Raw genomic sequence first — 17398 nt, 5'->3', positions numbered from 1 at the left:
ATCCCTCTTTTATTTTTTTAATTTCCAACTTGGTTTTGTTTATAAAAGTTAATTAAATAATTTTATTAATACTTTATTTTTTTTTTAATTATTTGAAAACACTTCAAATTTTTTTTTAAAAAAATATTCTTACGTCTGTATCATGTTTCAAAAATATTTAAAATTTCAAAAGTAATATTAAAAAATTTGGAGATAATATATGGCTTGGAGATAAACAGTAGCAGTCCGATTTTTTTCTTAATTTTTTTAAATATATAAAGTTAGAAGGTGTTAATTTAATTTTTAAAATTTTATGGGTATTTTCTAAAACAAAGTAAAAGAATGTTTTAATTTTTTAAAAAAATTGAAGTATAATTTTTAAATACTATTAAAATTTTAAGATTATTTTAAAATAAATACTAACCATTTTTCATACGAAACTAATTATAAATTTTAAAGAAAATCTGCTTAATAATAATAATAAAGAAATTTGGAGTTTCTATATATATTTTTTAGTATTATTAAAAATTTTAAAAGTTTTTTAAATAAATAAAAAATTTAATGATATTTTTATTAACTCCGCACAGATCATTAATAATATCTATTTCCAGGTCAATTTCTCATTTATTTTAATAAATATACATTTAGAACAATTTTAAAATTAAAAATATATTCAGAATTTACCATTTTTAAGAATTAAAATTATATATATTAGCTTTTCTTGTTCAATTATTTAGTTTTCAAGGATTACTCGTGGCAATTTTTTTTGTTAAAATAAGGTTTTTTTTTAGAACAAAATACTATTTTTTTTATTAATTCAATGTTAATGATCGTTCATCATCCATATTTGAAGTAAACTATTAAGACTCAGTAATAAATGGTCAACTCAACTAATAAAGATGTATCCTCAATCAAACGGTCAGGCGTTTGAATCGCTAAATCCAGTTCAAAAATAGTAAATGACTTGTTTCTAGTTAGTACTAGTTGGGTTATATTTTACTCGACCTAACAATCGAGAAGAGTAGGGAGCTAGACATGAATGTTTCATCGAACGAACCCAGTTAGTTCATAGGCAAATATTCCCATTAAGAGAGTTCCAACAAAACCCAAATGATATCTACAATTCTCAAAGATCTAACACCTAATGATACTCATTTTACTTTCTTCCATGGAAAATGCATCGCCAATAACAGCATCATAATGGGGTTAATACCAAACTTCAGAACGTTCCCAACCAGACACTTCCTACACAAGCCATTTCAAATTTTCAAGGCACCAAAACCTCTATGATATACACCTAATTCTCTATGATTCGATGCACGAAAAAAATGCAGTACAACTATGTCTAACAGTAAGTTCCCAAACCTATACGTTCCTCCAGGCAAACATCGAACGTATCGATCGTTTGCAACCTCGTTCTTGACCATCAATACTCCGCAGACGTGCTGCTACACAGAACTCACCTGCTCCCTGTAAAGTTTTTAAAAGAACTCCACAATTACCAATCAAATTCATGTTTCGATCGAGCTTGCCTGTTTTTTGGGTGTTGGATGCAACGGATCTCTATTTTCTTCACGGGGGGAATCGTCGAGGGCGTCGGAGGAAACAGGACAATGACCGTTGGATTTGATAGATGTCGGAGTGATTGGCTCTTCCATGGCTTCTTGCTGTTGTAGGATTTCTATGCGTTTCAATGATGGCACGTCTCCTTCACAGTACCTGTGCCAGATTTTGCGATATGTGGACTCTAGACCAAGGATGAAATTTGGGCCATCACAAACGGGAGACTTTGCCATGAGATTTCGGAGACTCATTCTTAAGTTGGAAAGAGCTGTTACATCAGATGCTAGCTGCAGTGCCAACTTTACATATTCTTCCTCGTTTTTAGCTACAAGGTGTCCTAAACCTGTTTAGAAACATCATGCAAAAACGTCGAGTATTCAGATTAAGATCGACCATATAAACTTGAGAACGTAACGAGAGACAACAAGATGTTTTGATTCAGTCTACAGTTCTTTTAATTTACTGTTATGGCCCCTCCGTCTTTAAGCACCAATGTCGTCAATGTTTAAAAGAGATTCAAATTTCTACCAGAATCCTACCGGGACTCCATCTACAAAAACAATGGAGAAAGTCTCTGCAAGATCCCATATTGGTTGGGGAGGAGAACGAATCATTCTTTATAAGGGTGTGGAAACCTCTCCCTAGCAAATGTGTTTTAAAAACCTTGAGAGGAAGCCTGAAAGGGATGGGCCGTTACAAATGGTATCAGAGCTAGACATTGGGCGATGTGCCAACGAGGAGGTTGAGCCCTAAAGGGGGGAGGACATGAGGCGGTGTGTAATCAAGGACGCTGGGTCCCAAAGGGAGGGTGGATTGGAGGGTCCCACATCGATTGGAGAAGAGAATGAGTGCCTAGCGAGGATGCTGGGTCCTGAAGGGGGTGGATTGTGAGATCCTACATCGTTCGGGGAGGAAAACGAAGCATTCTTTATAAGGGTGCGGAAACCTCTCCCTAGCAAACGTGTTTTAAAAACCTTGAGAGGAAGCCTGAAAGGGAGAGGACAATATCTGCTAGTGGTGGGTTTGGGCTGTTACAAATGGTCTCAGAGCTAGACAATGGGCGATGTGCCAGCGAGGAGGCTGAGCCCTAAAGGGGGGAGGACATGAGGCGGTGTGTCAGCAAGGACGCTAGGCTCCAAAGAGAGGGTGGATTGGAGGGTCCCACATCGATTGGAGAAGGAAACGAACGCGAAACAATGTAACTGATATTCGGGATGGAGTTTCGTTCAAGCCATTTAGTCTAATTCCTACAAAATATACTTCATTTATGATTCCCTCTCTGTTTAGTTTGGTAATTGTTAGATCAACCAAAGCCAGACCACAAGAAGGAAAGGATGAAGATTCAAACAACGACGAACGACGAACGACGAACGACGAACAAAGATAATGGTTACTCACCAACATTGGTGAGAAGACTAACGCCAACATTGTGAGCATGAACAGATCCAGCCATTGTTACACATGGAACTCCCATATACAACGATTCACATGTAGTTGTCGTTCCAGCATACGGAAAAGTATCCAAACTACAACACGAAAAAACAAAACAAAACAAAACAAACAAGAATCCTTAAAAGTCTCATAAACGACAAGAAGAAATCAAGAACTGTACCGTGTCATTAAGCGAATAATGGCGAAAATATAACGTATTCAAAAGAAAACATCAAACCCATAATATGAGGTAAAAACTGTTCTCGAACTTTACCTGATATCCATTAAGGAGTAGGCCTGCATATGGTCATGGTTCAGAAGAATGAGAGGAAGAAGATCGACTCGTTGCGATTCTAACCCAAGGTTCTCCAAGGTCGATAGAAATTTCTGTCTCACACTATCACAACAGAAAGGCTTACACTTCACGACGAGTCTAGAATTCGGTATGGCACATAGAATCCTTGCCCAAACTTGTAAGACTTTAGGCGTTATCTAACGAGACAAAAGGAACGGAAAAAGACAATGACCAAAAATAATTATAAAATGTAAAAAAAAGGGAAATAATGCAGGAAGACAAGTACATCATTGGTGTTAATCTGTACCTTGGCTAGATTATTGAAGCTACCAAATGTGATGAAGCCATTAGAAAGAGCTGGAGCACTGGACACAGTACCAGCCTCAGGAGAAGGTGTATAGCAAAGGAAGCATTCTGGCAGCCGAACTAACTCCTCGACGTGCCTGTGATAAATAATGGCACGATCACGCACGTAATTGATGTAAAGCAAAACTAACTCCACGAGTTTTGTCGTTAAATTAGTAGATACACAAGACATACTTCTGTTTTGTATTGGGAGGATCCGCCAGCGCATCTGTAATCCGATAATCGATAGTGGGCAAACCAGTTGTGTTCGGGTAGCCAATCCACGTTACCTAAATAAAACCCAGCACCATGCATCAAAAGTTCATAAAACAAGCCAAGCAAGATTATGAAAAGCTCTTCCAATTGGCACTAATACAAGGACAAATGTCAAAAACATCTGTAAATAAAATTCGAGAACATCAATGCAGGTATCATCGGTTAGTGACGGGCTCGTACCAATTATATACAAACAATATTTAACGATACATAGACAACCATTTTACACAGCAGGACACGAAAATATAACGTAAGTGAAGCAATTGTCAGTCAACCAAAGAACAAAAAATATATCTTCCAACGAACCTGAACAGGCGCAGGCCTACATGCCATCATCCCCAACTTATTATTAGCTGTATGGCCAGTAAGCTCCACCAATATATCCACTTTGTCTTCCCGGACCATGCTTGCAACCTTTTTTTCATCGAGTCCATATATATCCCTCCAAACCCCACCTTGTTTTAAGACTTTGTCCCGGAACCTAATAGTTTTTGCATCGGCCTGTAAAATCATATGAAACAATCCACATTGTAACTCCAGAGCCATTGTAGTTGAAAGAGATAAGGCTAGGAGAGTTATTAAACTTCGAGCCGAGTTAATGATCGTTCTGGATGAATAAACATTAGAGGTTGACAATCACGGCTAGGTTTACAAGAGAAGAATTTGAAGAACCTGTGAACTGGTAAGCTTTGCTAGATTACCGATGCAGTTTGATAGTCGTTGGAATGGCAAGAAACGGCGCTTTTAGTGCCATTAAAATGGTAAGGGGAAATGCTTGGATGACAAATTATATATGATGCAAAGTGATAATTAAAACAAAATGTACATCGTCGAGCATAATAAGGTATGTAAAAAGTTTGCAACATTGTAACCGTATACCTTCACAACTGCCGAATAGACGACGACCTTGTACTTTGCATAATCATGATGGGCGAGGGGCGCTTCAATGAAATAAGACACGGAGTGAGTAAAATAATCGGGAGACACGTAGCCAATAACAAGTTGACGGTCTGGATCTTTAAGGTTGTCCCATGATGTATATTGTGGATACAGCCTCATAAATCGCCTGCCCCAATCCCTATATAATTACCAACATATCTAATTAAATATAGGACCTCAAGTTTACATCGAAGCTACAAAAAAAACAGAAAACATTTGACATCAACATGTTAGTGCATCGGTATGGAACCATGAAAATAAAAGAATACGCTAGCGTAGACTGTTGATCACAAAAGAAAAAGACGCGCACGTGAATACGGTGCTCCCATCAACATAAAGGCAGTACTTCCTACCCATTCTCCACACAGTTCCAACATAAAGTAATCAAGCTTGTTCCTTATCTATATGCCTTAGAATAGCTTTATCTGGTCAACCGGCCACTATGGGTTTGAACTGTTTAAAGAATCTCGAACCAACCACTGTGGAAGTACCTTTAACTAATAACAACCGAAATACCATATAAGGAACGTCGTATCTGGCAAACAGGTCACTTCTTAAGCCAAACTTATAATGTCCTCCCTCAAACTGCAAAACATCGGATTACCCAACCTCCCTAAATGTAAGGTCACCAAAATTCTGATATCACTCTCTTTTGCTACATCATCGATTTTGTTCGTCCGTACCCAACAACGAGGTCCTGATGAGTCAGTCAGCTTGCGCATCTGCTTCACCCATGATCAAATTCTCTCTCTCTCTCTGATGGGAAACAGGGAACTTCGAATATCGTGAAAAAAGAAAAGCATTTCTTAAGGTTAAGAATGAGCATCTTTGCTTGTTTTGCATTATTATAACAATATAGAGAAGATTTAGAAAGCAAAACAGTTCATAAAATAAGTTAATGCACGCAAAACTAGCAATGTAGGGGCTTTGGATGGGGGAGGGGAGGAAGTATCAGAAACCTGTGAGCTTCGTATAGTTTATCGCCATGTCCTTCATCAATGTAGTTCATAGCAAGCAGTCGGTTCTGCAGGAACAAAAAAATTGAACGAGAAATCATCGTTTAAGGAAGAAAGTAAAAATTTAGAAATATGAAGACAATTTTATTGAAGGACCTTTGCAATAATTGAAAATAAAGATGCCCGATTGGCACTACAAAATCAATAAAGAATTACCTGGCCAGCATTCCGGGAGTCGGGGTCTATTTTAAGGCAGCGCTCATAAGCATCGACTGCCATGGAAATATTCCCAGCATCCCTATGCAAAACTCCTGCACCCCAACTAAGCAAATGGTCAATTTTCTATTATAAATCCTTTTTAGAATTGTACATTCAAAAGAAAAGGTTCAGAAGGGACCTAAGTTGTTGTAAGCTTCTGCATAAGTTGGATTTGCAAGAATAGCTTTTTCAATCATGCTTGCGGCAGCGTCCATTTTCCCCTGGTAATAATTGCAATGTTATGAATTAGCATCCAAAGTAAAAGTTCACTTAAAATTCTACTATCAATCATGAGTTAGTACAAGCACCTGAACCGTGTAGACAACACCGAGATTGTTCAAGGACTGAGAAAAGTTGGGTTTTATCGATAAGGCAAGCTAAAAGATAGAAACACAAAAAACATCATAAGAAGTCATATAGGAGAAGGAAGAAATCAAATGGATAGCTAGGGAAAGAAGAAAGACTACTTGATAACATTCTACAGCTTTGTCCAGGTTGTCCTGATCCTTATATATAACCCCTAGATTATTACATGCCTCCGCGCAATGAGGATTGAAATGGAAAGCTAGCTCATAAAAAACAATAGCCTGCAGAGCCAAAGAGATTACAAAGATTACAAGCATTTTAACACAAATAGTTAGAACAGGTAGGTGAGCGGAAGGGAGAGAGAATCATTGGAGCGAGCAATCTGAATTCAAAAGAAACACTTGGGGGGGGAAGGGGTGAAGAAAGGAAGTTATCCGCGATAAAAACGAACCATGTCAAATTTAAGCATTTCACCATATGCAACCCCAAGATTGTACATAGCATCAGCATAGTGCCAATTGTAATACAGAGCTCTCTTATAATATGCTACACCCTGGGCTATATTACCCTCCAGTTTAACCTGAAAACAGAATATAATTCATGATCGCAAACGGTCGACAAAATCTCAGAGGAAATATAATAGTTTAGAAAACATATTCTAGAAAATTATCAAAAAAAAAAAAAAAAAAAAAAAAAAAAAAAAAAAAAAAAAAAAATTCCTTGTCATGGAAACCCCTTTGATTTGGTTCAATCCATGAAGCTCAAAACACAAGGTGCATCCATAGAACGTTTTGCTTGTCAGAGAAAGGGTGCCCAGCTAGGATGTAGAGGAAGCGGATTTTGGATCCCTTGGAAGGACCATCAACCAATTAAAAGAGAAGTGTAACATCCCAAGCCTACCGCTAGCAAATATTGTCCTCTTTGGTCTTTTCCTTCTGGACTTCCCCTCAAGGTTTTAAAACGAGTCTACTAGGGAGAGGTTTCCGTACCCTTATAAGGAATGCTTTATTCCCCTCTCCAACCAATGTAGGATTTCACAAGAAGACTTCCGGAACCTATTGGCAAAGAGTCAAAGAGAGGAAGATGTGTTCCTGTGTTTCGGCATCCTTGTTGCAAGGACAGCAGTGTGGGAACAAAGAAAAATAAGGCACTCAAAGCTGAAATTTATCAGTGTTAATAGCCCGGTGCTGAATTCCGAAACATACGATCTTTTTGTGGGTATTGATCCTTCCAAATTGAGCCATATAAAAGAGGTTATGGGTCTCACAGCATGCTACAAATATCATTTAAAAAGGATTTTGTAGTGAAGGATCGTCTGCTAGCCTGATTCCATAGCGAAGATCTCGAGTGAGATAAGTGAATGGCTGACAATAGGTGGGAGAAACCAACACATTCCTCAATTTTCACTTCATTCAAGTTCCTCCTTGGTCTAAGGCTCCAATTTTCAAATTCTGCAGTCCATGTTCTTATACAGAGATACTTTTCTCCAAGGAGATATAGTCAATATGGGAACCCGTGATGCAAAAGGTACATCCGACAGCCAACGGTTGTGCTATAAGGAGTTGGTTCGTGGGAGATATGTGAATGTTTCCTCGAATGAAACCTCCTTTCAACAGGGTGAAAATTTTAGAGTTTTAGTTAAATTTTAGATTCTATCCAGCCAATAACAATTGAACATATAAGACAGACATGGTGAATGAAATTAAAGTCAATATAATTTCTAAAAATTGAAAGGGTCAGCAACCTTTGTTCCTAAATCTGTCAAGGCAATTGCCATATTATTCTTTGCAATCTCGAAATTTGGTGAAACAGCTAGACATCTGGCACGAACGAGAAACCAATCAGATGGATATACACTTAGCGTCAATAAGCACAAATACCTGAGATCTGAGGAAAGAATAACAAAGAAACAACAGAGGCAAATCAATGGCAGCATCACAAAACTGAAAAGGTAAGACTACCTCTCATAACAGGCAATAGCTGACTCTAGGTCCCCGCGGTTTTTATATATTACGCCCATGTTGCAATATGCTTCAGCGTACATGGGTCTCTCAAATGCAGCCTTCTCATAGCAATTAAGGGCTGTATCATATTGCATCATCTCAGAATAGACAACACCGAGATTATAATATGCCGGCTGCAGTTGCAAAGGAGGTAAAAGTATAAGAACGTAGTTTAATGAAGGGTAGATGCTCGGGAGTAAGAATATGATGAGTTCAAAGATTACAGCGTAGTGCGGATCTATTTTGAGGGCCTCATAATACTTCTGGATTCCATCCTGACTGTTGCCAGCAAGCTTCAAGCTGGTCCCTAGGTCAGTCAAAACAACTGCTAGACATTCAGCAGCTGGTCGGTAAGAAGGGTCTACTCTCAAAGCCTTTTGATATGACTGTTCAAAGCAAATTGACCACGTATTGGCAACAAAATTAACGTATAGATTTGCAAAAGAAAAAACATATTTAACATAGGATATAAGCAAACAGTTGGGATAACGTACGACATATAGAGACCTGCAAGAGATAAAACAAGGACTTTTAGTTAGAGAAGATTAGGCGAGCATGCAAAAGGCCTCCCAGTGTGATTACAATTTCCAAACCAAAAGTCACCCTCGTGCCCATTTGATAACAGTAGGTTCGGTATAACTAACTTGGTCGATAAATTAGGCATCCTTGTGGCTTTAGAAATTTCCTCAAGAGAATTCTAGTGGATTTATTGGATTATGTGTAAAAGGTCCACAAGGTTTGATCCATCATTTGAGATTCTTCTATGCTTGCTTGTTTTAAATATAGCTCCTTCGCATCTCTATCACTAGAAGAAAACCATGAGCTCGAAAGTCCTCTTAGGCTCGCCCGTTTGTTCTAAAATCTACTGATAGGTTCAAGGGGCAAAAGATGAAGAATGAAACCAAATTACAATTCCAAGGAAGAGCGGAGCAATTAATATGAGAATATTACTGTGACGACATAAGGCGCCTATTTACGATAGAAATAGAGTGTCCAAAAGCCAGTCCTTTGTACATGAAGTGCACACAAGTTCTGGTTATAAACCAAGCCCCCTCAGTATCCATCGTAGCTCGAGAAAAGCAATGCTATAACAAGCTAATGCCGATTACCATCTCCTCAGAATTTTCAAATCTCTACAGTGGTTTTTCCAAGCTAACCCACATTCGATTCTAATTTCTCCCCAGAGTCACTAACACATACAAAAGGACTGCCATTTTTATGCAGCACAGATAGGATTTGAAGACGTTTATAAAAGGCACAGAGAGGAGTCAAATGAGCTGAACAAACTAAAAGTTGCAACCAATCCAAGTACATGGTCAATGAAAAGGATATTAACATGCAAGTAGCCTTTGTTAATCTCTAAAATAACACACCAAGATTTCATTCAGGCTCCATATCTGTCTCTGACACTATCAATTTCTACAAATAGAATTGTCACCGTATGCACGTAAGAACGTGGTAATTTTCTGAATATATATGTGGGAAATCAGGTGTCACAGCCATTGGTTTCAAATGAACTACATTCTACATCTCTTAAGGATGTCAAGTTTCATAGCATACCTCAGCAGCCTCCACAAGACGACCTTCCTCCTTGGATATAATACCACAATGCGTGAAGGCGCAAGTATTCTGTGGGTCCAACCTGATGGCTTCTGCAAAACTTTCAAATGCAGGCCCGAGCATGTTCTGCATCTGTAGGCATATTCCTTTCCCAATATGAGCGTCCACATTTTCACTATCTTTCTCTAATACTTTCTCGTAAAGAACGAGAGCATCTGCAAACTTGTTTCTTGATCGAAGAATGTTGGCAAATAAGAGATCATTCTTGCCTTCAACCTTCTTCTCTGCAGAATCCGTGCTGGCCGGAGATGAACTCCTTCTGGAAGAAGACTCTGATCCTTCTAAGAAACCATTTTCTTTCACAGGGACTATCTCCCTTTCACTGCTATCGTCTTTATCTATCCACTCCATTTATGCCGAACCGCACCCTCAGATTTGAGTATCAACAATCCATCATTGATACCTCCAATATGGCTCTAAGATAGAACCCACTGCACCAAATCAGAAGCTTCTTCAGCCTAACCTGTCAAGTAAAAAGCCCTTCAAACGCTACTATTCGATTCCAACCATGAAAAGAAAAGGGCAACAGAAATCTCTACACCTTAGTCTAAAACCCCCAAACCCTTAAAACCCAGAAACCCCAATAAATAAACAAACGAACAGTAAAGCAGCTTATAAAAATGAAACCCAAAAAAAGGGTCGACCGATAAATAATCAATAACAACGTGTCGAGAGAGAGTTCACGCTTACACGAAATGTTCAATCCTCCCCACCGAGTAAACAAAGAACAATGAGTGACAGACCAATCCACTGGTGGCCTTAGCAACTCAAAAGCCCCCTCGGGCCCCAACGGAGGAAGTGGGTACAGAGAAGGAAAGGCCAACGCCAACGCCGGTCACCGGAAGAGAGATAGAAAGAGAGAGCTAGTTAGTAATGGAAATGGGCGAAGGAAACAGCCGAGAGAAGTAGCGAAGTCTCTGCTCTGCTGCTCTGCTGCTCTGCTGCTCTGCTTCCCTGCTGCTCTCTTTCGCTCTCTCCGTAAAGGCGAATGATGACGATTCGATATGCTCCAAAAACCCCAAAATCCGTCGGTGAATTGAAAACTTCGAAGCTTCTGCTGCTTAGGGAAAATTAAGAAATTGGTTATGGGTTTGGCTTTGGGTTTGGGCGAAAATTTTGCAATTCACGCCCCCTCCCACTTGCTTTATCAGTGTTTGTAATCATGTTCATGTGTTTTTTTTTTTTTTTTTAAGCTCCGTTTTTTAAAGTAGGGTTTGTCCGATTTTGTGTCTTGCATAATTTTTTTCAATCTATGAAATCATATATTTATTTTTTTTGATAAATTTAAGGTTAAATATCATGTCGTATCCTTTTCTTATGCTTGCTTTTAATCGTTAATGTCGTTTGGTTAAAGTTAGACTAAGGCGTATGGCCCTTTTTTTTCCTTAACTAAATTTTGAATTTTTTTATTATTAGTATTATTACTATTATGTTTTTTTTAATCGAGTTTGAATTTACTTTTTTTAAAATATAAAATTTTAATTCAGTTCGCGATATATTATATATATATATATATATATATATATATATATATATATATATTATTTTATTTTATTTTTTATTTATTGTCAATACAATCCAAACTTACCTTATTTTTAAAAGTATTAAAAATATATAATGTTTGTAATTTATGCTGAGTCATGCGTTGTCACTCGTAAATGTTTGATATTTAAATTTTATAATATTTTAATTATTAGTGAAATATGTACGATAAGTATCATTTTTTAAATAATAATTAAATAAATTATAACTAAAAATAGAGGGTTGGATTACTTTAATCTTTATTCAAATTGTTCGAGTCAGCCACTCAATCAACCAAAATTTTCAAATTAGTCCAAAAGATTTTTCCAACTCAACCTGTGACCTATTATTAAGTATCAATTTTAAAATTAAGTCTGTAATTTTGTCAATTATTTAAAATAAATGTTTAAATTGATTGGTTATGAAATTTTAGGAATTTAAATATATCATTAATATTGTCGAACTATTATATAATTAAAGTTTAAATCATTTATTAGTTTATAGTCATAAATTTTATTTGCTTGTTTTCGTTTAATTCAAAATTATATATATATATATATATATATATATATATATATATATATATTAATTTTATTGTCATCTAAAAAAGAAAAATAATTTGTTTAAAAAGTTTATATTATTTGAAACACATAATTAAAAAGGCAGATTATTATTTGCCAAAATCCATTTTATTTAGTGCAAAATTATTAAAAAGAAAAAAATTATAGATACAATAACAACTACTATATTTTCATAATTATTATATAATTTATCGTATATAATTTAAATTTAATCGGATAAAAATAAGTTTATAATATAAAATAATTTGTTCACTTTCATAAAATAACAATTTGATGCTTGATCCTAATATAATAATTTTGTGTATAAATAATTTAATATTTATTATATGAAATTTAATCAAAATTAAATGTTAATTTTTATTATGAAATTAATTAGTTTATTAATTTGCAAATGGAGTTAAATATTAAAAAATATAATTTTTACAATACATATTTAATTGTTATTTGTTAAAATTTTGAAGGCTGAATTTAGATTATTATATAACTAAAGAAACGTAGGCATATAAAATAAGCGATAAAAGTCCCTCTTTGGCCAGAAGCTTAAATCTTGCCTTCTTCGTCGCGATCGGGGGCGAGAATCTTCACGGATCACTGCTGCAGGAACTTCTAGCTTGTTATTAATGACGATGACATTGGAAGGTACAGTTTCCAAGTTAGACATCGATGCTCAATAATAATTTGTGTTTCTGCGATAATAAGGATGTTACTGAACTGAATTTCGGTGATCTAATGTTCTAGTCGATTTGGGTTTGGGTGATTTAGAATTTGAGATTGTCTGGGTAAACATGTGGCTTAGCTTAGTTTTATACCTGCTTTTCGAGGATGGATTTTCGTTCGCTGACATTTTATTTGTTCGAAATTGGGGGTTTTAGGGAAGAGAAGTTTTATTTTATTGTGAATTTGTCGAGGGTTTTATGTTTGATCTCTTATTTCCATGTAAAATGCATCGTTTTTGCTAGAGTTTTGAATGAAGGTGGCTTGGGGAAAATTGTGCCTAATAGGAACTGCTAGTTTCTGCTGAATTTTCATTGATCTTGATGTTCTTGAGTTTTACTGAGATGGGTCGAGAAGTGGCATGTGTAAATGACAAAAGAACTTAGCATGTCCTAGTTTTGGTTTGTGACGGCCAAAGCCCACCGCTAGCCGATATTGTCCACTTTCCCTTAAATTTTTTTATAAAATACCCTAGGGAGAGGTTTCCACATCCGTATAAAGGGTGTTTCGTTCTCCCCAACCGATGTGGGATCTCACAATCCACCCTCTCGGGACTCAACATCCTTGCTGGCACTCGTTCCCTTCTCTAATCAGTTTCCACACTCGTATAAAGGGTGTTTAGTTCTACTCTCCAACCGATGTGGGATCTCACAATCCATTCCCTCGGGACCCAACGTTCTCGTTGATACTCGTTTCCTTCTCTAATTGGTTTCCACAACCGTATAAAGGGTGTTTCGTTCTCCTCCCCAACTGACGTGGGATCTCACAATCCACCCCCTCGGGACCCAGCGTCCTTGCTGGCACTCGTTCCCTTCTCCAATTGATGTGGGACCCCCAATTCACCCCCTTCGGGGCCCAGCATCCTTACAGCCACACCATCTCGTGTCCATCCTCTTCGGGACTCAGTCTTCTTGGCGGGCACATCATACGGTGTCTGGCTCTAATACCATTTGTGACAGCCCAAGCCCACCGCTAACAAATATTGTTCTTTTTGGACTTTTCCTTTTGGGCTTCCCCTCAAGGTTTTTAAAACGTCTCTGCTAGGGAGAAGTTTCCACACCCTTATAAACGGTGTTTCGTTCTCCTCCCCAACCGATGTGGGATCTCACAATATCTGCTAGCGGTAGGCTTAGACTGTTATATGTTTCCTCTGTCTTTAAATAATTTATACGAAGACATAATTTATTCTTCCTATAGATAGTTATAGGGCCTATGGGGCAAGAAAATGCAAAACCCTTGATATAGGATTCAAAATTATCCCACGATCCTAAACTGATTTTCACTTGGGATTGCAAAACCTAAGCCTGTCTATGAAGGAAAAAAATCCATGGCTAATAACCCATGAATTAGATCAAAAATCATTCTCAGCCAGTCGATATGAAGTGACCCTTTTCTCTAGCTTCAAGATATTAGTATATTTGTCAATTGTTATGATCATGGTTGCTGCTCATTATCATGTACCACTACTGTTGGAGTCTCATTCAAACCATTGGTCCATTTGTTGCTCATTTTGACATTCTGTATCTTAATTTAATGTTAACTAATGTTCTTGATCTTCCTTGTGTGGTGCCTCGTGGTGTTCGGGGAACATGGATGAATCTCATCATATCTGCAGTGTAAGTCAAATTTATCACTACTTAGTTCTTAATTCTGATACCTAACTTTATGAAAAAACGTAAATGACCCCCCACCTCTCGGTTGTGCAGGTTAGCTGGGCTTGCGTTTATGTTTTCATCAAGCATCTTGCTACAGATCTTGGTATGCTTTGTACACTCATACATCTTACTGATATTATAGTACTCGTTCTGCTGCGTCACTGTAAAATAAATTGGTTTGATAGTATTGATTCGAATCCTAAACTTTATAGCTCTTCTGACAGAATTTAGCACAAATTAATGATTTAGATTTTATCCACATGTTTTTTTAAAAAAAAAATTATAACTAGTTTATGAAGCGTATGTAGAGTAACTGTATCCTTACGACGAAGCTTTTAATCACTGTAAAGTAGCAGAAAAAGGTGTGGTTAAGTATTATTGTAATCTAAAGATATCTCAAGTTTAGAATTTAATATATGTTTTATAACATTGTTCCTGGTCTTCTGAAAGAGCATAGGTTGGAGAACATATATTTCCTTATCTACCTATTAATTACCTTTGTGTGGTTACGGTTGGACTCGAGGAGTAAGAATATGGATAGCAACCCGATGACGAGTGATGACATTGCCTTTTGATATCCTACCTGACATGTTGGTTTGATGTCAAAAGTTGATGCAGGATAAGAAACAAACAAAGTAGATCCAGAATTTGTCTGTAGGATAGCAATCTGTAGGATTAAGTTGTAAGAGGTTGCAGATAGGGATTGTAAGAATCACCTTAGAGTTCTCAAGCATCACACTTAAGGTTATTGTTGTGTCGCACAATTCAATGAAGGTGTTGAGAGATTTTGTAGTTTCATTCAATAGTTCAAAATAGAATTGTACACCTTCTCGACGCAAGGGAGAGACTTTCACACCCTTATAAGGAATGCTTCATTTCCCTCTCCAACCGATGTGAGATCTCACAATCCACCCCCCTTGGGGTCCCAGTGTCCTCATTGGCACACCGTCTGATGTTTGGCTCTAATACCATTTGTAACAGCCCAAGTCCACCGCTAGCAAATATTATCCGTTTTGGCCCATTAAGTATCGCTGTCAGCCTCACGATTTTAAAACGCGTCAGCTAGGGAGAGATTTTCACGCCCTCATAAGGAATGCTTCGTTTCCCTCTCCAACCGATGTGGGATCTCACAATCCACCCCTCTTGGGAGCCCAGTGTCCTCGTTGGCACATCATTCGGTATCTAGCTCTAATACCATTTGTAATAGCTCAAGCCCACCGCTTGCAGATATTATCCGTTTTGGCCCATTAAGTATCTCCATCAGCTTCACAATTTTAAAACGCGTCTGCTAGGGAGAGATTCTCACACCCTTATAAGGAATGCTCTGTTCCCCTCTCCAACCGATGTGAGATCTCACAACCCACCCGCCTTGGGGGCCAGCGTCCTCACTGGCACACCATTCGGTGTCTGACTCTAATACCATTTGTGACTGCTCAAGCCCACCACTAACAAATATTATCCGCTTTGGCCTATTAAGTATCGCCGTCAGCCTCACGGTTTTAAAACGTGTCTGCTAAGGAGAGATTTTCACACCCTTATAAGGAATGCTTTGTTCCCCTCTCCAACCGACTTGGGATCTCACACTTCTAATCATTAATTTTCTTTTAAAAAAATATATAATCTAAAGTACACACTCAATAATAATGCGGTATTACCCTTCTGATTCTTGCATTCTCTTCAGGTTCAGGTTCTTATCATTCTGCCGGGATTAAATTCTCTGTAAAATTTAAAAGCATTAATCTTAGGTATTAAAAGATCCATTAAAACTGGAGAAACATCAAAATACTTATCTTAGAAGCCAATGACCATACTAAAGGATCAGAAACAAACAACAAACCCATTCTAGCAGGCAATAGGCACTAATCAAAGACTCTTTTTCTGAGATGATCCCTGTAAAAAGCTTCCATGTTTTATAAACTAGACAAGTTGTGAACCATTTATTATTCATTGTTCATCTGTTTTTGTTATCATCATGGCAGGCTTGTGCCCTATATAACAATTGGTGGCCTCTGTTATCAGGTGAGCATTAAGCTTGTTGTTTCCTTTTAGATAGCTTTTAATGAACATACTAATCATGTTTTCTCTGCAGCTTTGATGTATGTGCTTGTTCCAATGCCTTGTTTATTTTTCGGAGGCGGGTCAACGCAGTTTTTGACTAGTCGAGATGGCGGAGGGTGAGTATCTCTTAAGCATTCATCCATGTAATCAAGATATGTTTGTGTCATGCTTTGTTTTAGAACTATGATGTCCTTGTTTTCATTGTCTAACTTATACCCTTCATTCAAACACGTGTATGCGCGTCGTTGCGACTTCAAGATGGATCGGTGCTGCTAAATTCTTAACGGGGGCATCAACCATGGGGAGTTTGGCAATTCCTATTATCCTCAGGCATGCTCATATGATCGACACAGGAGCCATGTTCATAGAATTCGTTTCGTTCTTCATTTTTGTTTGCACCGTATTGTGCTTCCACCGTGTTAGCCTTGAAGATGATTGGTGATCCATTAGTGAAGCAAATCAGTGCTAGGATGAATGTAAAAACTTCCTCTGTTGAATTTTAATGCGTGATCTTCTTAACAGTTGATTCAAGACGTTGTATAACAAGATGAAACTTAGCACTGGAAAAGGGAGATCGAGCTCGAAGTATCTTAGTTGTAAATCAATCTAATGTATGATAATAGAAGTGCCCGTTTTCTTCATTTTCTTTTCGCTTACGTTGAAATGCTCGAGTTCCTGAAATAATTGTCGTTGAATGTACTTTTATACAAATAAGTTACACTTTTTGTTAATGCGTGGTTTTCGTTTAACATATCACATTTTAGCCAAGTATCCTACGAAGAGACTCCCGAGAGGTAGAAATATTGAATAGACTCGGTTCCATGTACCATTATCAAGAGATCAAAATTTCTAGCTTATTCCATGTAATATTAAACTAAAAGAAAATTTTCATATAAAA

General features: G+C 37.3%; 2 protein-coding genes across 4 annotated transcripts; one reads left to right on the top strand and one right to left on the bottom strand.

The window, feature by feature from the left end:
* Positions 1 to 1021: 1021 nt before the first annotated feature.
* On the bottom strand, positions 1022 to 11146 carry SPY (Tetratricopeptide repeat (TPR)-like superfamily protein). 3 transcript variants are annotated; one of them, XM_023662109.2, is made up of 18 exons: positions 10662 to 11146; positions 9912 to 10434; positions 8576 to 8737; positions 8310 to 8485; positions 8093 to 8168; positions 6800 to 6928; positions 6510 to 6629; positions 6351 to 6419; positions 6182 to 6263; positions 6001 to 6095; positions 5788 to 5852; positions 4769 to 4967; positions 4196 to 4390; positions 3809 to 3903; positions 3576 to 3711; positions 3248 to 3465; positions 2941 to 3068; positions 1022 to 1885 (listed from the first exon to the last, which is right to left on the bottom strand). In XM_023662109.2, the coding sequence occupies exons 2-18, from the start codon at positions 10320 to 10322 to the stop codon at positions 1491 to 1493; spliced, it is 2751 nt and encodes a 916-aa protein (XP_023517877.2). In that variant the 5' UTR covers positions 10323 to 10434; positions 10662 to 11146; the 3' UTR covers positions 1022 to 1490. The 3 variants fall into 3 exon arrangements, with proteins under 3 accessions (XP_023517877.2, XP_023517878.2, XP_023517880.2); XM_023662110.2 differs by having other exon boundaries at positions 9912 to 10429; XM_023662112.2 differs by having other exon boundaries at positions 9912 to 10402.
* Positions 11147 to 12567: 1421 nt separating this feature from the next.
* Positions 12568 to 17141, top strand: LOC111782302 (vacuolar protein sorting-associated protein 55 homolog). The gene is made up of 5 exons (XM_023663160.2): positions 12568 to 14403; positions 14494 to 14545; positions 16422 to 16461; positions 16532 to 16616; positions 16759 to 17141. Exons 1-5 carry the CDS (start codon positions 14243 to 14245, stop codon positions 16940 to 16942), a joined length of 522 nt encoding a protein of 173 aa, XP_023518928.2. The 5' UTR covers positions 12568 to 14242; the 3' UTR covers positions 16943 to 17141.
* The last annotated feature ends 257 nt before the right edge of the window (positions 17142 to 17398 follow it).

Source organism: Cucurbita pepo, chromosome 19 (genome assembly GCF_057944985.1).
Source record: "Cucurbita pepo subsp. pepo isolate OVF chromosome 19, ASM5794498v1, whole genome shotgun sequence".
Lineage (NCBI taxonomy): Eukaryota > Viridiplantae > Streptophyta > Magnoliopsida > Cucurbitales > Cucurbitaceae > Cucurbita > Cucurbita pepo.
The sequence above is the reverse complement of the archived record's forward strand: the minus strand, read 5'-3'. Positions and strand labels throughout refer to the sequence as shown.

What these genes read in the sequence shown, in the direction of transcription:
- LOC111782302 (XM_023663160.2), top strand. Translation starts at nt 14,243, where the DNA reads ATGTACCACTACTGTTGGAGTCTCATTCAAACCATTGGTCCATTTGTT. An exon ending in GCATCTTGCTACAGATCTTG is followed by an intron (nt 14,546 to 16,421) that starts GTATGCTTTGTA and finishes TCATCATGGCAG; the next exon opens with GCTTGTGCCCTATATAACAA. An exon ending in TTGGTGGCCTCTGTTATCAG is followed by an intron (nt 16,462 to 16,531) that starts GTGAGCATTAAG and finishes TTTTCTCTGCAG; the next exon opens with CTTTGATGTATGTGCTTGTT.
- SPY (XM_023662109.2), bottom strand. Translation starts at nt 10,322, where the DNA reads ATGGAGTGGATAGATAAAGACGATAGCAGTGAAAGGGAGATAGTCCCT. An exon ending in GCTATTGCCTGTTATGAGAG is followed by an intron (nt 8,169 to 8,309) that starts GTAGTCTTACCT and finishes CGTTCGTGCCAG; the next exon opens with ATGTCTAGCTGTTTCACCAA. An exon ending in AGAAGCTTACAACAACTTAG is followed by an intron (nt 6,096 to 6,181) that starts GTCCCTTCTGAA and finishes GTTGGGGTGCAG; the next exon opens with GAGTTTTGCATAGGGATGCT.